Genomic DNA, 22,136 nt, shown 5'->3' with positions numbered 1-22,136 from the left:
TGTGTTTCATCACTAACCTAGTAGCCATGAGATACATGTCTCCCTCTCTCCCTCCTTCCTCACACCTTTCTTTTTTTTCTTTCTCTTTCTGGTAGGCCAGTAACACTGCTGTGTTCATAGTCTACTTTCAGAAAGACCATTAATGAAAAACAGCATGTATAGTTGAAAAGAAACTGAAATGGAAGTTAGAGAACCTGGACTTCATAATGCCACCATTAACTTAGGTTTTGCCACCAAGTAATGCTGTAAAGTTAAATCACTTTTAAACCCTTGGATGAAAGGTGCTATGTAAATGTAAATACAAAGGATTCTTACTAAAATACAAATATTGCACAACAGACATATTTAAAACCTATTCTCTAGACTTTGAAACATGTCTCCATCATGACTCCCTAGATTCAAGTATCAGACTGATAATGGGTATCATGGCAGTCTAGAGACACTTGCATGTAAAAAATGTAAATTCATCTTTAGGTGGATAAATTGAAAGTAAATATAGAAATTATGTTTTAGCTAAATACAGTGAGTGGGTAACTTAGATTTATATTAACTAGCATCTAATTTGCACAACTAGGACACATTCCAGGACATTTACTGAAAGTTGAAATTTAATGAGTAGGAGGTAGCCCAGTGAGGGTGTATGATATCACAGCTTGGTCTCTACAGGACACTAATATCCTAAAATAGAGAACATGCTGACTGAGGCAGCACATTACTGCTTCAATTAGAAAATGCTTAAGGGTAGCCTATAAAGTACTAAACCTGAGTGGGCTGACCCTGAGAAAATGCAGCAAGACAACCAAGAGAATACTTGAGACTGCAAAAGTGGAATATTCTAATTATATTAATCACCTTTTTCATACCATTTCAAGAAAGGATTAGATAACCCATGAATATTTTACCATCTCCAAAAGATACCATCAGAAGCAAACTTAGTATGAAGTCATGCTTTTCCCTTAGATAAACCACTTCTGCCAAACAAAATAGTGTAGCCAACTAGAAACTAACTGGGGCCACTTTCCGGACTGGGGCCTGACATGCTTTTAATGATCTGGCTCTATTCTAAATCAATACCCAAACCCCCTCGGAAACTAAAGAATTTATATACAGGGTAATAGCTTCGGCCCAGAGCTCCAGTAAAAGTGCTTCAGATCTGGCAATGTGGAAATGTTCGGTCCAAGTTTTTGAACTGGTGGTTACCAAAGAGTACACAAAACAGGTTTGTATGTAGCACCTTTCATGCAAGGCATGGTAAAAGCCTATTTAAAAATCACTGTGCATATTACAGAATTGCAGCCACCTCACAAATGAAGTATTACAGCCTGCACTGTCTTAAAATTTTATGTCAGGAAGTGAAAAAGATATTGTACCAAATCTGGAATTACAATGAGGAGTAATAATGTATGCTAAATGACTTGTATTTTAAGTTACTTTTTATGAGAAAAGTGAAATTTTGTGTTTTCTTTTCTGCTACACTTAGTCTTGAGATGTATTTTTTTCTTTAAGCCTTGAATGAATAATACAAAAGGAGCCCATTTTATAATATAAACCTTGATGTACATGTTGAGATATTTGGACAAAGAAAATGCCTTAAAAGGAATGCTTATGGATAAAGTTGCACTTACAACACCTTTAACAAAACGTGATTTCAAATTGTCTTTTTCTTTTCTACTAAGGGTTCTCTCTTTCAGTGTTTGCCATTGTACTTGTAACTGTTATTAAATATCAAATCCAATAATATAAAAGATGTAACATTTCCTTTAAAAGTAATGCTACTGAGAAATTTGGAGTTGAATGGCAAAATGTTTATTACTTGGCTATACCTAATATAAGCCACAGTTCATAACAAAAAATCCAGTTTATAACAAAATAGATACCATCATTTGGCCCATTTGTCTTTTTTTAAAAACATTCATTATTTTTCATTTTAGTTTTTAACTTTATTTCTCCTAAAAAAATTAAGTTGGTTTAACATTCACTTGTTAAACTGATATAACAAGAGGTGAATTTTAAACTAATATAAAAAGAGGTGATTTTTATAACAAGTGGTCAGCAATCATAACATATAATTTAGCCCAATATTATTCTTTCCTTTCCCTTTGCCCTAGAAAACCTATTTTATGTGTTTCATAACATATAACCTTGCTTAGATGATTCTGTCCTAATCACTTTGGGATGAGTATTGGAGGTTTTGGGAGAGAACTGAGAGTCTATCAGTCTTGTCAACCTCAAAATAGGTTTAAATACAATAATAGATTGTACAAATCAGTCTCTTTCATTTTCACATCTAGACTTTGGGAGGCGTAATGTTAGAGATGGCAACCTGCCTTGTGTCCTTGGGCAGGTCAGTCTTTCTGGGCCTGTTTTCACCATAAGGTGGGGAGGACAGTTAGACCAGTTATCTGAGGTCCTCGGTGTCTTTGATTCTGTTCGTTAAACCTTAATTTTATATGCAAAGCAACCTAAAATTTCCTCTTTCTTAGAGAGATAGTACAGAGTAGGCAAAAACTAACATAGCACCTCAGAAATAAGGTTATCATTTATGGAAAATGTTTCTTACTAACTCATCTCTTAAATCCATTCTGTATTTTATAAAAATTCTGCCTTGAGTAGACTTGTAGTTTACACATATATCCAAAGATGACAAGTTTTTACTTTTGCCTTTCAGTAATGCAAATTGGTACAAATTAAGTACAATTTCCCTACCAGAAGCAAATATTTTTTTGAGTGTTCAACCTTAGGAAAATATGATTATTTCTCAAATATCCCACTTGATTGTACTCTAGAGGAAACAAGAATTTTCCTAAGACCTCTAGGCTATTTTGTAGCCTAGTCTAGTCAGACCCTCAACTGGGGTTTTGTTTGAATCTAAGTGAGGTTGGAAAAGTACATCAATTTTCCTCTGTTTTTGAACTAGCCTCTATATGACAACTGACAATACATAATCCTGGGTTCTTATACTGCTTTAGATGCCACAGTTGAAAGGGGATGAGTAAAATTTAATATAGCCTAGAGGACAAAGGAACCTTGTTCAAGCATGTTCACATTTTGTAACCTCTGAAGACTAAGCAAATCCTTCTTAATGGCCTATGTATTTTCTGCTCCTGAGTTTTAAAATATAATTTCATTAGTATAATGATTATGACATAACATTTTCCATCCCTACTTTGAGTGTTTTTCTAGATTAAAATTTTATATAGAATTTTATTTAAAAATTAGCTTATTTTTCACTGAAAAAAAAAGCATTGGTTTAAAAACAAACACCCGGTAATAGGAAGGTTTTGCCCTTGCCCCCTTGTTTAATTATATTGCTGGGGAATTCTTATTCCTTAATCCTCATTCCTCAAAGATAACCACTATTAACAGTTGAATATATTCCCATATTCCTCTTTTTCCCCTGTATGTACACTGTCATATATATAATTTTATATATGCTGTTTTTGCAGTTTGCTTTTTTCAAGTATAACACCTTACAGAAGATGTAATATAGTTAATCTTAGATAGTTAACTAATCTTAGTTTTGATGTTAATTAATTAATATAGGCTGCTACACAGCTTACAGGATCTCAGTTCCCCTGACCAGGGATTGCTCCCCCGTGCCAAGGCAGTGAAAGCCTGGAATCCCAACCACTAGGCCACCAGGGAACTCCCTGTGTTAATTCATCCTTAATTGTTGAAGGCATTCCTGTAACAAGTAATTGTCATGGGGGAAGGGGAGGGTGGAATCTCTCAGCTGACTAAAACTACCTCAATATATCTTCTTAAAAACAGCTCCTTTAAGATGAAATAGTTAAATAGCTCCTTAAGTAGTTTAGGTAGTCACCAAACCAAGGTGCTATATATATTTTACCACTTTTAATGCTTTTTATAATTACAAGTGAGAAAAACAGCTTTCAGAAGTAAATGTATTAGCCCAATTAGTTTTTATCAAAATTTAGTCTTATGGGATCGTGTCCTGTCTCCTTCACAAATGTGAGAAAGTCTTCAGGGCTCAATCCCATGGTTGCAGCATTCGTCATTGGATGAAAGTACACCTTTTCATGTCCACCTTCCAAAAAAGCAGAATCCAGAACAAATTTCACATCTCCATCATCACAGAAGAGTGCCAACGGTGTGGCACAGCCTTGGCCAACTTTCAGTTTTTCTAGCATGGCTGTTTCATCAGCAAACCGCAGATTTCCACTTCCAACACCTAACTGCTTGGCAAGATCATTTAAATTAATTTGTCTATCATGAAGAACTGTCACCAGCCAATAGTCTTTTTTCTTTTTGTCTTTAAGAAATAAGTTCTTACTATGTGCTCCTTTCAAATGTTGGATATGAGGCATCATTTCTTCAACTGTAAACACCTGTGAAATATCACATGAGAAGTTTAAAAATAATATGCATGTATACACACACTGCACACATACAGTTATCTGTATATTGCCTGGTGGGTGTAAGGTTAGGGAGTACTCAATGACCTGGATTTCACTGGTAGAGATCCATCCCCAGCCCATTAGCAAATATATCTCATCTCAGGGCCTCGGGAAGTATTGATAGTTTCTCTTAGACCAGTTCTCCATTCCAATGTGCAGGCCAAGCCTTCACACTCCTAAAATGTTTTTGTTTTTCCATTAAACTTTTGGTAAAGTTTATAGCAGCCCTGACAACACTGTAAATCAACTCTACTCCAATAAAAATTAATTTAAAAAAGTTTATAGCAGCCCAGACTCCTATTCCTTGGCATTCCATTACATCCAGGCCATATGACGATCTCCACTCTATAAAAAGATAACCGCAGAGAGGGAGTGAGGGCAGGGAATGAGACCCTGGACTAATATACAGAAAAAATCAGAAAAGCTGGCAATACGCGCAGTAAAAAGGAGAGTATGTGGACTATAAGGGAGGCAAAAGGGTCAAAGAATATACTTTTGATGAATTTCTCTAAACTTGGAAGATCATCACCATATCTAGCTAATTATCATTAGCTGTTACTCAAAAGTTGGGCAAAAACTTTGCCCTTGCACCACTCAGGTTACGTACTGGCTCCGTCAGATATGTGCAAAAAAAAAATCTTCCCATCAATAAATCATGTTAAAAAATACCAAACTCTAACCTTGGCATCCTGTATGCACGTGCAGCCACTGCAAAAACGGGTTTACTGCTTGGCAACTTACATACGCATAAAGTTAACACACTGACCAAACACCCCTAGCCAGTTTGAGATGCGCAAGTTCTCAATATGTTGTACTAGTTCTCAACATAAAAAATCACTCCGAATCCCCGGGCGGTCCAGTGGTTAGGCCTCCGCGCTTCCAGTTCAGGGGTCACGGGCTGGATCCCTGGTGGAGAACTAAGGTTCCGCACCCCACGTGGCGCGGCCAAAAAAAAAAAAAAAATCACTCCAAGAAGAAAACATGAGGTTTTTTCACAATAACATCAGCGTCCGAAGTGGAGAGGCCCTTGATGGTACTTTCAGGTCCCTTTCGTACTCTGGATCCCGGCAAATGCCTTAGAACGGAAGTTTCTGCGGCACATTACCCCTGGGACGTCTAGGCTTAGCGCCTTCGCCCCATAGAAGCTGCAGCAGAGCCCACCCCTTCCCGGGGTGGTCCCGGCGGGAGCGCCTCACCTCCGGGTGCTCCACGACCTCCGTGCGGATAGCCAGGGCTTCGAGGCGCTGCTCCAGCGCTGCCCGCAACTCGCCTCCTGCCATGCTACCCTCGTGGCGCTAACGGACGCGGTGGCGAGAGACCGAACGGAAGAACTGGGCGTGGCTTCCCGCAGTCCACGAACTGCCAGCCCAGACGGAAGTGCCTGGAGGGACAGGAGCGGTGCCGGAAGCCCAAGAGTGGGCGCTTTCCGGAGGCGGAGTTGCGCTGGTTTCGCTTCGTTACCTCCCCGCGTGCTTGAAATTTGCGTCCGCAGAGACAGACTTACCAGACGTGCAGAGTTCCTTGCCCCGCGTCCTGCGAGAGGAAGGCGCCTGCCTTCTCACAGCCCTCTCTAGCCTCGCTTCAGGTTTCCTAGATACAGCATATCTTCCATTTAAACAGAATCAGAGCCACATAGCAACTCAGCTTAGGGAGTGTTGGGGGAGTAATCAACTGGACGTGGGCTCGGCTTGACTCAGGAGGTGGACTGAGGCAGTCAGAGGCTCCTTACCCGTTCTGTCCTTGGAATGTACTTTCTGCCCGCTGTTCCTGAGCTAGGTGCTGCTTGAAGGATGCAGCCTTGAGAGAGTAAGGTGTTATTGAAACCATCTGGACTTTTTTGGTAAGTGCAACCCCCCTTCCCCCACTTACTAAAACTGCCACCTATCAATATGGAATGTCCTGCCTCTTCAGTCATTCTGTTACCTCCTAGGGTGTGTGTGTGTGTGTGTGTGTGTGTGTGTGTGTGTGTGTGTGTGTGTGTGTGTGTGTTGGTGTGGGGGCGGAGGTTTCACCTGGGGAATTACCTGAGGTCGTGAACCAACAGGGAGAGAAGGAGCCAAAATCCCTCTCCTTTTAAATAATCAGCTGTGGCAACCACAACTCTACCTTTTTCAGAGGCATTTTTCCTACCTCTTTGTGGGGTGTTTTCCACTATCCTGCAAAAACCCTCACTCCCCACCTTGAACGAGGCCTGAAATTCCACTAGAGTTTCACTTATGAGTTTAGGTTAAGCCTCAACTTGTTACCAAAGCTGTTGCCCCAGAATCATACTCTTGTCCCGGGCTTGAATGGAAACCAGTTGCTCTTAACCTAAGTTTTGGGAGGAAGCTGCAAAGAAAAACACAAGAACTGGTTAAAACCAATTAGGCACTAGATGGCTGAAGATTTAACTTCCAGTAGACCTAGAGCCTCATGATACATTCATTGTAATACCTAAGCATGCTAAATGACACACCGACCGGTGCAATGACAGCTGACAGTTGCCATGACAACAACTGGAAAAGCCCATACAAGGACCGAAAAGGAGAGTTGCATCAGTTCCAGGTCCAAACCACACCCCCGTTCTCGGATAAGTCATGAATATTCCTCCCACTCTTTCCAATTCCCTCCCTTCTACCTCGACCCTCTTATAAACATAGTGTCTCCCCTGGAATTGGGTAGAGAAGTTGATTTGCAAACGAGGTTTCCGCTTCTCCATTCTTTAGCCATTAAATAAAGCTCGTGCTGTTCCAGTCTCAGCATAGGTTTTGTAATTGGCTGTGTGAATCCGATCGGAAAAAGAACCTCCCTGACTGAGACAAGGGGTCTCAGTTTGGGCTAGGACCCCAGGGCAGGCCAAATCAACCAATTCAGGAATAGAATCCCAGATAAAACGTAGATATTCCTAGGGACATTTAATTCTAGGAGGAATATATAATATTTAGGTCATTTCTGGGGTGCAAATTGAAGGCCTGGTGAGGAAGTCTCTTAAGAAGACACTGCAGGGACTTCCCTGGTAGCACAGTGGTTAAGAATCCGCCGGCCAGTGCAGGGGACACGGGTTTGAGCCCTGGTCTGGGAAGATCCCACAGGTTGCAGAGCAACTAAGCCTGTGCATGTGCACCACAACTACTGAGCCTGCGCTGTAGAGCCCGCGAGCCACAACTACTGAGCCTGCATGCCACGACTACTGAAGCCTGCACGCCTAGAGCCTGTGCTCCGCAACAAGAGAAGCCACCACAATGAGAAGCGTGGGCACCGCAGTGAAGACTAGCCCCCGCTCACCACAACTAGAGGAAGCCCGCACGCAGAAACGAAGACCCAACGCAGCCAAAAATAAATAAGTAAATTTATTTTTAAAAAATAATAAAATATACAGGAGGATGTGCATAGGTCATTTGCAAACGCTATGCCATTTAATGTAAGGAACTTGAGTGTCCACAAATTTTCATATCTGTTGGGGGGGTCCCTGGAACTAATCCCCCTTGGATACCGAGGGAGGGTAATATCTGAGTCCTCACCCACATGACAACCTTGGAGGAAGCTGTGAACGAGGAAATCAGAGCCAACTTCACGATTTCACCCAGAATTGGCCTTGGATAATACAATTTTAAAAGTTCTAAGCTTAACCCACCTCTTAAAACTATTAAGCCATGTTTTCCTTCAAACAGTCCATCCAGTTGTTTGATCCTTGATTATAGAACCAACAACAGGCCTCTGCCCGTGGCCACCTAAATTCAGGTCAACAGCAAAAGCAATGTACCACATTACAGAGTATTTAGAAAACTTAGATAAGGGGGAACGGATCACTCAGAACATTTTCTCCATGTTTATTATTTTATTTCTCCGTTTGTGAATTAGCTTCGTTTATGTCTTGGCTCATTTAGCTATGGAGTGAATGTTAATGGCTTTCACACTGGTTTACATGAGCTGTTGAAATAATCAAGTTATGTGCCTTTTATTTGTCATATATCCTCCAAATGGTTTTCATTTTTCCCATTTAAGAAGAGATTTTTTTTTCCCCTGCACCGCGCAGCTTGCAGGATCCTAGTTCCCCAGCCAGGGATCGAACCATGGGCCCTGGCAGTGAAAGCCCAGGATCCTAACCACTGGACCGCCAGGGAATTCCCAAGAAGGGATTTTTTTTTTTTTTTTTTTTTTTGCGGTACGCGGCCCTCTTACTGTTGTGGCCTCTCCCGTTGTGGAGCACAGGCTCCGGACGTGCAGGCTTAGCAGCCATGGCTCACGGGCCCAGCCGCTCCGCAGCATGTGGGATCCTCCCGGATCGGGGCACGAACCCGTGTCCCCTGCATCGGCAGGCGGACTCTCAACCACTGCGCCACCAGGGAAGCCCCCAAGAAGGGATTTTTTTTTAAAGTTTAGTTTTATCTACAGAAGTTACTTATTTTTGTGTAACCAAATGTCATTCTTTTTAAGTTATTTTGATCTAAGTATAGAAAGCTAACCTCCAGCAATAGACTATTCGATCTATTTTCTTTTTTATTTTCTTAATACTCAATTCATTAATTCATTTAAATTTTACTTTGGCGTATAAGATGTGGTGAGGCTCATTTTTTTCACTAGGTTTCTGTCTAAGAATGAAAGCATTAGAATACCAAAGACCACCTATATGAAGATATGACATATTGCAAATGACTGTCCTTAAAATATTTGAAGACTTTCAAGAATACCCAGATTCAACCACATTGACCTGAGCATAAACGGGAAAAAATTGGAATCTGATTGTGACTAAGAAATGTGAATCATGTCCAAAACTAGGGAAACAGTTAACCCAGAATAAGGTCTACATGACAGCTACGAAGGAGGAACACAGAGGGGAAAAATTGACCGTGGCATCCAGCACATTGTCTAGGCAAATAGGGTGTTCTGATCTGGAAATCTCTTTGGATGAACTGCCATCCATCAGGTATGCAATGTGTGAATCCCTCCCCCGACCCATAGCCAATCCATCACAGTTCAGTTTCTTAAATCCTTCTTCTTCTAACCACCTCCATCACTCTAGCCCAAATGACTATCATCTCCCCCTGGTCTACACTAATGTTCTCTTAATTTTAGTCTACCTGTGGTTGAATGACCAAGTACCCTGCTCCCAATGAGTCTTACCACCAAAGATTTTTATTATAAAATGAAGCTAAATCTGTCTATGGTAAAAGAACCTTATATCACTGTTTAGAAACTATCCTAACCCAAGTTTAATGCATATTTATATTTATTTATCAAACATACGTGTCAACATTGTATTAAGTACAAAAGAAATGCTATCTTTCGCATAGTCCCTTGTCCTCAAATACAATCTCAAATTTACATTGGAAAAAACAACATGAAACATTAAATTCAAAATTATCAGCATGAACTTGAGAAACTAGACATCTAGTCACAGAACTTGAATATGAAATCTCATGATTCTAGGAGAAGGGGTAGTATCTGATAAATGGGGGTTACCAAATTATTTTACAAACAGGGGAAAACTTACTAAAAAGTCTTCTGGGGGAATTCCCTGGCGGTCCAGTGGGTAGGATTCTGGGCTTTCACTGCTGAGGGCCCACGTTCGATCCCTGGACCGGGAACTAAGATCCCATGATCCGCATGGCACAGCCAAAACAAACAAACAAAAAGAAGTATTCTGGCATTTCTCCAAGAACACACTGAGGGAAAGACTCTTATTATCCTTAGGAAGAGTGTGGATAATTGACAGACAAGGAACGAATCTGAAAAGGAGATCTGGAAGATGGAGTTGTGCCAGGGTCCATGAAACAAGGGAACCTCATCTTACGTCTGCTCAAAGTAAAGGAACAGCTACAATTGTAGCCTACCTGGCAAAGGAAATAAAAAGGCCAAAATTGAAAATATTTATCAACACCAAGGGGACTGGGCATCACTGCGTTTATTAGGTGAAGAATGTTAGAAACCCCCATATTTGCATAAAACAAAGGGCAATTCCAGGACAGGTAAGTTCAAAGCCATCGTAAGAAGCTGTGCATACCCAAAAAGAAAGCGAGGCAATTAAAAAGCAAAATGCTTCTTGCAATCTGTGTCTCTTCAACAAATCTTTTGGAACAACTCTATGTGCCAGGTACACTATAGCACATCTATATGTGCCATGCTTTCTGCCCTCAGAGACCTTAAAGTCTAGTGAAGAGGACTGAAACATTCACAGAGGATAAATCCAAGAAAATATGCCCAGAGCAATGAGAGTGGCATAATGAGGATGCTTTGGGAGCCCAGAAGGGCACTAAGAAGACAGGGGTGGTATGTCAGGGAAAGCAGTAGGAGATGACACCAATTTGAAGGGATAAGTAAGAGCTGATCAGAAAAAAAGGGATCCAGCTGAAGAAACTCTGGAAGAATGGAGAAGAAGCATGACGTGTCCTGGGGCGTTATGATTTGGTGTGACAATAGAGCAGAATGAGAGGCCTGCCAGGAGGAGACGAGGCTAGAACTAGGCACAAAGGATCCTAACTGTCAGGCTACGGAACCAGGAGTATCCCACCATAAAGGGGCGTGTTAAATAAATTAGGTGACTTCTTCCTAGGGAATTCTATATTCTCAATCATGCTCTCAATATTTAAGGCTATAGGGAAGTACAGTTTGGTAAATGGGGAAAATGAGTTATAGAAGGGTATAGACAATATGCCCCCAATTTTGCTTCAAAATACACATACCTGTAGAGGAGAGTAACTTAAAAAAAAATGAAAACAAACCAAAAAAACTGTTATTAGCATCCTCTTTCTCTAACCCATTCCAGGAAAACTGGTTTCTAAAGGCCCGTGGAGGAGTATTCATCCCAGGACAGGAGACGATGGAGGTTAGTTCCTAGAGCAACGGAGGGGAAAGCATCTGCATCCAAGAGGAAATTTAGGTTTCCTAAGAGTCAGAAGAGAGGGTGAGGACTGGGGTGGGGAAGATGGGACGGTGGAGGACAGTTCCTTTTTTGGCACTTTGTCCCTCCAGTGGGTGGCAAGTTGGGAACTTGCTGTCAGTGGAAGGCAGTCCACCTGGGGCAGCCCTTCCAAAGCACCCTCTGAGCACCACTGCTCAATGAGGAGCCGTGAAGAAGAGGACAATAATCCCACAGTCCAGTTCCCTGGCTTCTCCTAGGTTCCTGCATGATACCATGGAGAAGGGAGAAAATCTCAGTAATAGCCTCAGGTTAACTTTCCTTCCAGCTCCATCATGTGGGGAGTTGGGCCAGATTTAATTAAATTCAGTAAAATATGATTGAAGATCAGCTAAGTGCTCAAGGTACAGTGGTGAGCAAAACCAGACAGAGACACTGACCTTGTAAAGCAAACAGTCTCTCGGAGGGTACAGCTTTAGTCAAATACAGAAACAAATGCTAGGTTGCCTGGGTGACAAGTGCTAAGAAGGATATAATAGGGGAATCGCATCTAGTTTAGGGGAGGGCAGAGTGGTCAAGGAAGTGAAATTTAAGATCTGAAAGATAAGTAGGAATTAAGAGGGCAAAGCAAAGAGAGAAGAGTGTCCCAGGCAAAGGAAACAGCATGACACCTTGTGCAAGGGTGGGAGGAAGCAAACCAAGGCAGAGGTACTGAAAGAGGTCAGTGTGGTTGGCATGCAAAGAGCACGGGGACTGGGGACATTGTTCATTTCCTACACACTGAAGCTGGGAACTGTCAATGAAAAAATTAATCACTAGTCAGTCTAAGACAGACATGGAAACTTTTATTCGAGCCAACCTGAGGATTATAACCTGGGAGGCAGTCTTTCAGAAAGCTCTGGGGACTGTTCCAAAGAGGTAAAGGGTGAGGCCAGTATGTATGATTTTGGCAAAGTGGTACATGCCATCAAGCACTCATCTTAGTGGAAGGTTACTGCTATTCGAGAGGAAGAGATATCTTAGTTAATGGTTTTAGTGCTTTTCTAAGTATGGGAAGATGCAGGAAACTAGGTTCATAAAATTTTCTCCTGAAAAGATCTATCTGAGGGCCAGTTCTGTCAGTTTTCCAGTATACAAAGTGTCTCATCCTGATTTCCACCCTGAATTCCTTTCAGGATGTACTGTAGGTCAGCGACTGCAGTAGCTAATGACTTGATTCTTGTAGAACTGGACGGTTGGCAATACTCTTTTTTGACAGTCCCCTCCCTTTTGGTCTTAATTTTGACAATGTTTGGAAGGCATTTCATGACCAGTTTGCCTAATGGCGATTCCCAGGCCCGGTGAGGATTTCATTGATAGGCCACTCAACGTGCTACTGTAATTGGACTAGACCCTGTTAACTGTGACCAAAAGCCTCTGGACTGCCTGTCTTACTGGTCTGTTATGGTCCAGGAAGTGGTTCCCTCTTGTTGCTTCTTCTCACATCTAGAGTTACACTATTACAATCACTGATCTTGTGGAACTATGTTTGAGCAATCATTTCAGTTAGCCTAATCATCATTAGTTTTATCTGAGGCTCGTCACACATTTGGTAATGCAAGAAACAATGATCTTGTTAAATAGGCAGAATACAAGTAATATAGCTAGTTACATTAATAAGGTCACAAGTAAGTATTCAAGCTAAGAACGTCCTTTAAGTGTCTCTTCTGCACCAATCACTATCTTTAAGGGAAATAGTATATTGGCATTGTTCACCAAAGATGTCTGCACATACCAGGTGAGTGGTGGCTCATTGTGACCCCTTACAGGATTGAGGAAGGAATATTATCTTCTGAGGAGTTACATGGCTGGCCCCAAAATAAGGAAAATTGATCTTCATGGTTGAGCAGGTATTTCTGCCACTGGGGAGTTCTGGTTAACACATAATGCAGATGCACAATGCACACTAGAAGGAAGGTAGGAGGCCAGAGAGTAGATTAAAAGTTTTATGTTTAAATTTTTTTTGTCTTGCCTTAAAATGTGAATTTTTGTTTCATCAGAACTAAAATGCTTACCTGCTAAAAATACACTTCTTGAGGCGGTTATCACCGGCTAATAACAGGGAGGGGGGAATCAATAAGTTAAAAATAAAGAAATGTAAACCAAATCTGAAAAAGATCAAAAAATGTTATTAAACAAAGGGAAATGTAAACTGTCTCCACAATTAAGATCACGTGAGGGTATTTTCAAACGACTTCAAAGGAGAAGAAAGTTAAGGTATAAAAAATTTAATAAGTGGGCAGATGTAATTTAATTACCTCCAAATTAAAATATGAAACAGGTAAAGATGTTCAGTTTTCTTGTCTGGGAAAATACTGGTTTCATACAAAATGAAAAAAGCACATGCAGTGTGCAGTGTGAAAAAAGCACATGCAGTAAGCAGAGAAGTAGCAGGTTTCTTTCTTTTGTTCACTTTAAACACTCATTTAAAATTAAATAGTCATAAGGAAGCTTTACTTTGGACAAGAAAGTATTTCCAGACACTGCTGTGAGCCCCAGGTTGTACTATAAATACCTGGTGAGTAGCTCCGACCTCCTAACCCTGAACCAGGTGGAACAGCAATTGCTGTGATTCAGGAACCCCTGCAGAAGGAGGCCAGGCCAGCAAGACATGCTCTGAGCTGCTCTTCAAAGCAGTCTTACCTTTCTGGACCTAGTGAACCACTAAATGAATGAATGGAGACTTATACTCCTTGTTATTACATGGTCTGTAGGTGGTTCTCACAGCAACCCAAGAAAACTGACTTCTATACAAAAGTACTATGGGGTAGATTATTTTTTCTTACTTTGCATGTGGACTGGGGAATATTTTCTTTAGGTCTAGCATTTCAGAATAATTAGTTTGATTGGATTAGGTTTATGGGAACTACTTTGGAATTTCTGTCCTAGTCTTACTGGCTAAAAAGAGAAATTTCCTGTGATTTTAATGCGTTAAATTAACTTGTAAATTGAATATATTTGCATAAATTTTAATAAAATATAAGTTTGAGACCAGATTACTCCTAATCACATATTATTCCTCTACCCTTGCTGATTTGATTTACCTATTTATGATAAGTGCTGATTTCAGTAAATATTAATAAATATATTTTTGAAAAATATGGGGTATAATGTAAGAACAAAAAGAGCCAGGTCAATCAGAAACAAACTCATATTCAGCATTCCTCCAAAACATAAAGTAGCTTTCTTTTTCTGAGTGTAAAAATACTGTTCAATGTTTTTTTAACAAGTTGTATGTTTATTTCTTTAAATAAATGTTTTAAAATCATACTTTAAAAAGAAACACAGAAGATAAAAAGATACATGTTTATTGAAAAAAAATCAGACCACACAACAAGATACACAAGCATTTATGTCACAGGTATATATACATATATATGCACACCACATGTATGATGTGTATGTATACTCTATATATGCTGTTTATTTCTAGTTTTATCTGATTATATAACGTATGATATTTTATGATCTTTCCTTTTTTCACCCAGTAGGCATCTTTCCATGTCAACAGAGAACTACATTATCACTTGTAATGGCTGTATAGTATTTCATTTATTCACCCAGCTCCAAATTTGGGAATGTCCAATGTCCAATGACTTATATGTTAATAATTTCCAAATTATTCATAGTATTATAAAGAAGGCTATGGTAAGTATCTATAGTTCTATATCTATATATCTTTGCATAATTATTTCATTTATTCCTTAGAATAAATCTTAGAATCTGCAAAGTTACAGTTTATACATTTAAATTGATAAATATTGTTGATTGCCTTCCAGAATGGTTTTATAAATTTGCAGTACAAGAACATTCCATTCTCCACATCTTTATTAGCAATTATTTGATTACCAGAGTCAAAATTATTAAATAAGCAAACACACATTTGCACTGTGTTTTTAAGATTTAGGAAAAATATCAATATCACTTTTATGTTTACTGATGTAGGATGGTATGTCTGTACTTGTTAAATATCAACTTAGTACCATAAAGATAAAATATAAACTTCTCCACTAGAATGTAAGGAGAATTGCTGGAGAGCACAGTGATTTTTGTCTGCTGTCTTTGCCAGTGGCAGACTGGTTCCCCCGAGGGAAAGGAAGTTGAGTTGAATGTATGCTCAATTAGTCTCAAATTTAGTAAATTGGACCCATATCCTCGAAATCAGAATGAGTAAAGAGGCAGAAAAAGGCCCAGAATCGCATGAAATGAGCTCCTTTCACAGAAAAGAACTTCAAGAGTTCAAGAGTAGAGAAGAGTAGAACTTCAAGAATAGAGAAGAAATGCTCCCAATTTACACCATTAATTGATCATTGATTGCTAGTTTTCCCAGTTATAGCTATTTATTTATTTATTTATAATGTCTTGACAGTACAAACATTTAAAATATTTATGTATTCTAATCCAGGTTCTCAAAATGTAGTCTTCAGACCAGCGTTACTGTCATCACCTGAGAATTTGTTAGAAATAAATTCTCCTAGTCCACCTTGCACTTACAGAATCAGATACTCTGGGAGGGTGGGCCAGCAATCTGTGCTTTATTCAGCCCTCCGGGTGACTTGATACCTGCTCAAGTTTGGGAATCACTCGTGTAACTAATGGTTCTTTCCCCTATAGTTTCTGAATTTTGGGGGGTGGGGACGCGCTGCTGCCTAGCTTGTGGGATCTTAGTTCCCAGACCAGGGGCCCCCTGCAATGGAAGAGCAGAGTCCCAACCACTGGACCACCAGGGAATTCCCTAGTTTCTGATTTTAGAATTTTGACTAGAAAGGTCTTTCCCACCCAGGTTTATAAATGATATCATTTATGTTGTCTCCTAATTTTTACTCAACCTTTAAATGTTTAATTCATATGGAATTTCTCACTACAAGAATATAATCTTCTTGAAGACAGGAGTCTTCATCTGTTTTATTTCTCTGTTTTATCCTAAACCTGTGATTGGTACATGATGCGTTCTTAATATATATTTATTAATTATTGAACAAACTACTTAATTTCAGCATAAGATGAGACACATCCTTTGTAAAGCTTTCCTGGAAGCCATAAATATCAGCAAATTACAGTCAGCCTTTCAGTTAGGCTAGTGGTTTAAAATGGCAAATGACAGTCCTAAGTAGAATAAATGTAATCAGTGTGTGCTTACTGGGGTGTGCTAGTGTTGTAATTCTTAGTGATGTTACATTTTTGGCGCTGGTTCCTAAGAGAGAATTTTAAAACTCAGAGGATTCTTAGTTCTATTAAGAAAAATGATCTGAAACTTGGAAATAGGCGAAGGGATGACTATTTGTTCTTTCAGTGTCCTGCTGCGTTTTGTCTAGCAGGCACTCCTGAGATTGTCTGATTCTCCAGGAATGTGCGCTTTTGTTTGACTTGATATTTATCATTTTTTAGTACAGAGGACTGTACAACTCTGTAAGGGTAAATCTTAACATGTAGAAAACTGATAGTAATATAATTGAATTTTGTCCAGTAGAGGTGCAGATGATTTTTGTCCCATAGAACAGGTAACCATTTATTGTGCTGCAGGATATTAACCGCTTTTGTACCTATATTAGCAGTCTTATTCAAGTATTCATTCTTTCAGCAGCTGTAAATATGTGGCACTCCCCAGTTCTCTTTGACCAAGGCTTACCATTTTTCTGGATCCCCCATTAATGAGTTAAATACATCTTTAGACACATACGCATTTTATATTTATTTAAAAGTTATATTTTTAAACTTTCCAGAAATAATACTGCAAGAATGTAACCTTTTTAATTTTGTGATGAAGATATTGAACACCAGAAAGGTTGCTGTCTTATTCAAAGTTGTAATACTAGTTAGTGGAAGAGATGGGACAAGAATGTAGAAATAAGGAACACAGGTTAGTAAAAGGGTACAAACTTTCAGTTATAAGATGAATAAGGTCCGAGGATATAAAGTATAACGTGGTGACTACAGATGATAATGCTATATTGTATGATTGAAATTTGCTGAGAGAATAGAACATAACATTTTCAACCATGACAACAACAAAAAGGTAAATATGTGAGGTGATGGATGGGTTAATTAACTCAGGGGGAAGTTGTTTCACAATGTGTTTATATATCAAATTGTACACTGTTTCACATTGTACACTTTTAAATATCTTATGATTTTGTCAATTATACCTCAATAAAGCTGGGAAAAACTGAAACAAAAGACTTTATAGTAAAAAAATTTTTGTAAGAGATGTAATCATGTATGAAGAAATCAGTGAAGCATAATTTGATGAGACTCAAGAGGAAACCCAAGAAATGCTTTGTATAATTTGAATGCCAGTGGTAAAGAGATAACTATCTCATTGCTGATGAAAATCCAATGCACAGATCTTTAATCAGTATTGATATTACTGGAGATGAATGCCATGTTTTCCACTAGAAATATACAGAATTGTTACTCTTGTTGTTTTCCATAAAGAAAATTGTTGCTTTAATAGAAGCTTCAATACTAATAGAAACACAAATATTTACCATATATCATGTAGTAAAGATTGGTATCAAATTTAAGTTAAAAAATGCTTATTTTCATATGTTCAAAAGGTAAAATCTCAAAGATGGATGGGACCCTAAAGACCTTTTTTTTTTTTTTCCCCTAAAGATCTTTAATTCAACTTCTTCAGTTATGGCAGCAGTTGAGAAACAGTCTTGGAATCAAACAGACTTGAATTTAGGTCCATCTCACCGATCACTAAGGGTGTGACCGGGACAAGTTACTTAACTTCTCCAGTGATAGTGCAATCCCTCTGGTTTGTTAAAATTGATGTTCAAAAGTAAGACATTGAATCTTGCAGGCTTGAATCAGATGATAATGATAAAGCATTAAGAACAATGCTTCATCCTGAGTATGTCAAATGAATGATAGCTATTATTATTACTATTATTAAGGTATAGTGATCTTCCACGAAGCCACACATTTAAAATAAATTGACCTTACTAAAATTTGACTGCTAGATTACCAGTTTTTCACTAGGGGAAGTTGTCAAATCAGAGTCAAGGAAAACTGAATTGTCAATTGGCCTCAGACCTGTTAATGTGCCAAGAACTGCTGTATAACATATTAAGTATAACAAAATATTTATGTGACTGGTATATAAACGGCAGTGAAAATAATAGTTATGATCGTAACTATTACCGATAATTTTAGATTGCCATGATTCAGGTTCTCAAGTCTCTTCTAGTTTTAAAATTCCTGGTACCATTCCTCTAGCAATTATATTGCAGGGTGTTTTGCTTTATTTTGTGAAGCCAACAAATGACAGTTGAGACAGAAAACAAAACGGATTTAAACCTTGTAATTTTGTTCTGCTTTACTGCAGCCCTGATCAGCTTCTCTTTGGAAGATACCTAATTCTTGTGTTGTTCCTTGTGATTTCCTCCTCCTAGAATAAGCCCAGAGACATGACTGTAGTTCCTTATAGTACTGTCAGGCCAGTGTGTGCTGGGCTGCAACTCATACCCTATCCCTCTTGCAAGAAGGCAGTTTACCCCTAATTATCACCAAGAACTATAATTAGTCTGGATATTGAAGTGACCTAGCCCCTTAAAAAGGAGCTTTCTGCCAAGATCTTGAAAGGCAAAAAAAAGGTTGGGAGAGGGAACAAGTTGAAAGTCAGAACTAACAAGAGTTCAAACCATTTTCTAGATAGGAAAGGGATAGCCGCAATACAGCTCCTTTTTCTCTTCCTTCCTTCCCTCCTTCCCTCCCTTCTTTCTTTCTCTTTCTTTTCTTTTCTTTCTTTCTTCCCTTCCTTTTTTTCCCACTGTTCTTTGGTTTCAAGTTTTCTCATTGAGTTTGTGTTTTAGACCTATCATTTAATACTTCTGAGACATAGCTCTTACCAAGCAGATGGCAATATGAAACATTATTTGTGGTCAAGTTGGCTCTACCTGTCTCTGAACTTATTATGTTCCATAATTAATATGATCAGATTAGAAGACCAACAAAGGACATAAGGTGAAGTGGGAATAGGAGCCCTTCTTCATCCCTCCCCTTCCGCAAGTTTTCAGTCCTAAAGCCATCAGGGGCAAGGGCAAGGCAGGCCATCCACAGATGTAGGGCAGGAGTGGGGGACTCCAGTGGCCCTGTATTGCTGTAAATTTAGATTACAGAATAGTTGCAAAGATACTGGAGAGAGTTCCCAAATGCCCTTTACCCAGGTTCCCCTAATGTTAACATTTTACATCCAATCAGGGTGAAGATGTCCACTTCAAGGGGTGAACTGGCCTTGGGAGTCCAAGCTGGAGAGAGGTAAGGAGGGCATGAGTGCAGGAGATGGGGTGGTGGCCAGATTGGAGATTGGTTTCACACAGGGGAATTGCTTAAATAAGTAAATATATTAAGGCTGATGCGAGTCAGGTTTCCCACGGCCAGAAAAGGAAGTTACATACATATAAAGGGAAAAGCCTAGTTTGAACCCTATGGTGTTAGATTGGACTTCACAATATCAGTAGGAACGCATGGTTTTCAATGTATGTAGATGGAAATGTGTGCACACATGTGTATAATATTCCCCAGCTTTGACCAATGGGAGGGCTTGAGAGCATCAAAACCCCAGTAACAATGAACATACCTGACACCCTGAGCCTAAATTATAAATACCATTCTTCACTGAAAGGAAATAGGGCTTCCATTTTTAGAAATTTATTCTAGAGAAAGAACTGGACTGGCATGCAAAAGTGTATGCCCAAGAATATTCACTGCAATATTATGTTAGTTACTGGACACAGCATATATGTCCATCTATGTGGGTATGGCACTTACAAACAATGGAATCTTTCAAAATCATTTAAAAGAATAATATGGATATATGTTCATCAGTGTGGAAGATTTCTGGTATATATTGTTGCAGAGATAAGAAGCAGCATTTATAACATGAATCTCATTTACATAAAAGTGTATGTATACATGTATTTATACAGAGATAAGTGGAATGATGTGTACACACACAAACGCACAAAGTGGTTACTTCCAGAGAGGTGGGATATAGGATTTGACTCACTTTTTTTAGTAAAAAAATAAATTTTAATTTGCAAAGATAGTGGAGAGTTCCTGAATGTCCTTCACTCAGTTTCCTCTAATGTTAACATGTTATGTTAGCTATGATATGTTTGTGAAAATTAAAAAATTAACACTGGGGTATTACAAGTAACTACAGATTTTATTCAGATTTCACCAGTTTTTCCACTAGTGTGCTTTTCTGTTCCCGGATTCTATACAGGATCCCACACTGCATTCAGTCATCACATTTCTTTCTGTCTGATCTGTGATAGCTTCTTGTTTCTTGTCTTTTTTTATGATGGTATATCAGGGTGGAAGGGGAGAAGCAAAAAGGGACAGAAAGGAGGTGAATAAACAACTTAGTCTAGGAAAATAGTTACCCCTATGTGTGTGTGTGTGTATGTGAGGGAGGTGGGGAGAGAAAAGAATTTTTGAAAGCAAACATTGTATGGTTTCATTGCACGGCAAGTTGCTAGTGATCTGGATGAGTGGAAACCATTTAGGAAAGGAACCCCATATATTGGCAGCATGTGGTCAAAGGACGTGGAAGAGTGAATAGATGTCTGTTAAATGAAGACATATGGGGCATTTTAAGGTCACTTACATGGAGCATCATTTTGAATGTATGAGTAACGCTTGGTACTGTGTTTTCACCCAGGTCTTTTCTTGCTTTAGATGACCTTGACAGCTTTGAAGAGTTCTGCTCAGATATTTTGTAGAATGCTCTTTAATTTGGGTTTGTCTGATGTTTTCCCCATGATTAGAGTAGGGTTGTGGGTTTTGGGGACAAATATTAGAGGTGAAATGTCCTCATCACATCATTTCTCAGGGTACATTATATCAACATGACATTGCTGGTGATGTTTACCGTGATCAGTTGGTTAAGGTGGTGTCTGCCAATTTTCTCCATTATGAAGGTACTATTTTTCCCTTTGCATATTCTATTCTTTGGAAGCAAGTCACTAAGTCCAGTCCACACTCAAGGCGGGTGGGGTGGTGGTGGTGGTGAAGCTTTACCTCCTAGTAGAAGTTATACACATATATTATGTGGAATTTTTCTGTAAGGAGGATTTGTCCCTTCTCCCCCATTTATTTGTTATAATCTAATACTGTGTTATTTTGTTGCTCAAATGTTTCCAGCTTTGGCTCTCCCTCCCTCCCTCCACTTTCTATATTTTAGTGTATTGCTTTAATTTTCCAGATTAGTATGTATTTTCTTCATGATTAGAAACATATTGGTTATTTTCACTTTAATATTGGGAAAAAAGGTATGACTTACTTTGATGTTCAATCAATTTCTGCTTCTCAACTACTTGGCAAGGCAGAGAGAGCAAAGAATACTTTCTTGCAGAAATAGGCATTTCAGTGAGTGTGAAAGGTAAGTAAAATGATAGCAATTGAAATGCACTTCAATAGTTTTCAAGGGTGTGAGTGTTTAGGTTCATTAAGAAGATTTTCAGGACAGAGGTTTCCATTTAGTCATTCAACAACACTGATTACACATCTTTGCGGTGGCACTGGGGAGACAAACATAAAAAAGGGGAGGGCCATGAGTTAGGCGGCCAGACTATGGGGGGCGGGGGGAGGCACAGAGAGTTTACATAACGTCCCCAAGTCTACACAAGTGGGGATGAGCTGGGATTGGAACCCACTCTAGCTTTATTACTTTAAATGCCACCCACACGAGGTGACTTTTGAAAAAGAAAGCGCTCCTCGCCCAGTACTAACTGGGTCTATCGCCACGTTCCCTTGCATTTTTCCCTTTTTGTTAGTATGTCTTTTAAGGACTTATAATTTCTCCCACATTTCCCCGTTTAACTTTCCCT

The 22,136-nt window shown here is 39.2% G+C and overlaps 1 protein-coding gene across 1 annotated transcript; it reads right to left on the bottom strand.

Moving 5' to 3' along the window:
- Positions 1-3,840: 3,840 nt before the first annotated feature.
- On the bottom strand, positions 3,841-5,763 carry LOC309833806 (prolyl-tRNA synthetase associated domain-containing protein 1). Its single transcript, XM_082672284.1, has 2 exons — positions 5,615-5,763; positions 3,841-4,349 (listed from the first exon to the last, which is right to left on the bottom strand). Exons 1-2 carry the CDS (start codon positions 5,696-5,698, stop codon positions 3,918-3,920), a joined length of 516 nt encoding a protein of 171 aa, XP_082528410.1. The 5' UTR covers positions 5,699-5,763; the 3' UTR covers positions 3,841-3,917.
- Between the last annotated feature and the right edge of the window lie 16,373 nt (positions 5,764-22,136).

This window comes from Grampus griseus, assembly GCF_964374135.1.
Source record: "Grampus griseus genome assembly, chromosome: 15".
Taxonomy (NCBI): Eukaryota; Metazoa; Chordata; class Mammalia; order Artiodactyla; family Delphinidae; genus Grampus; species Grampus griseus.
Note: the sequence above shows the minus strand (reverse complement) of the source record. Positions and strands in the feature narration are given on the sequence as shown.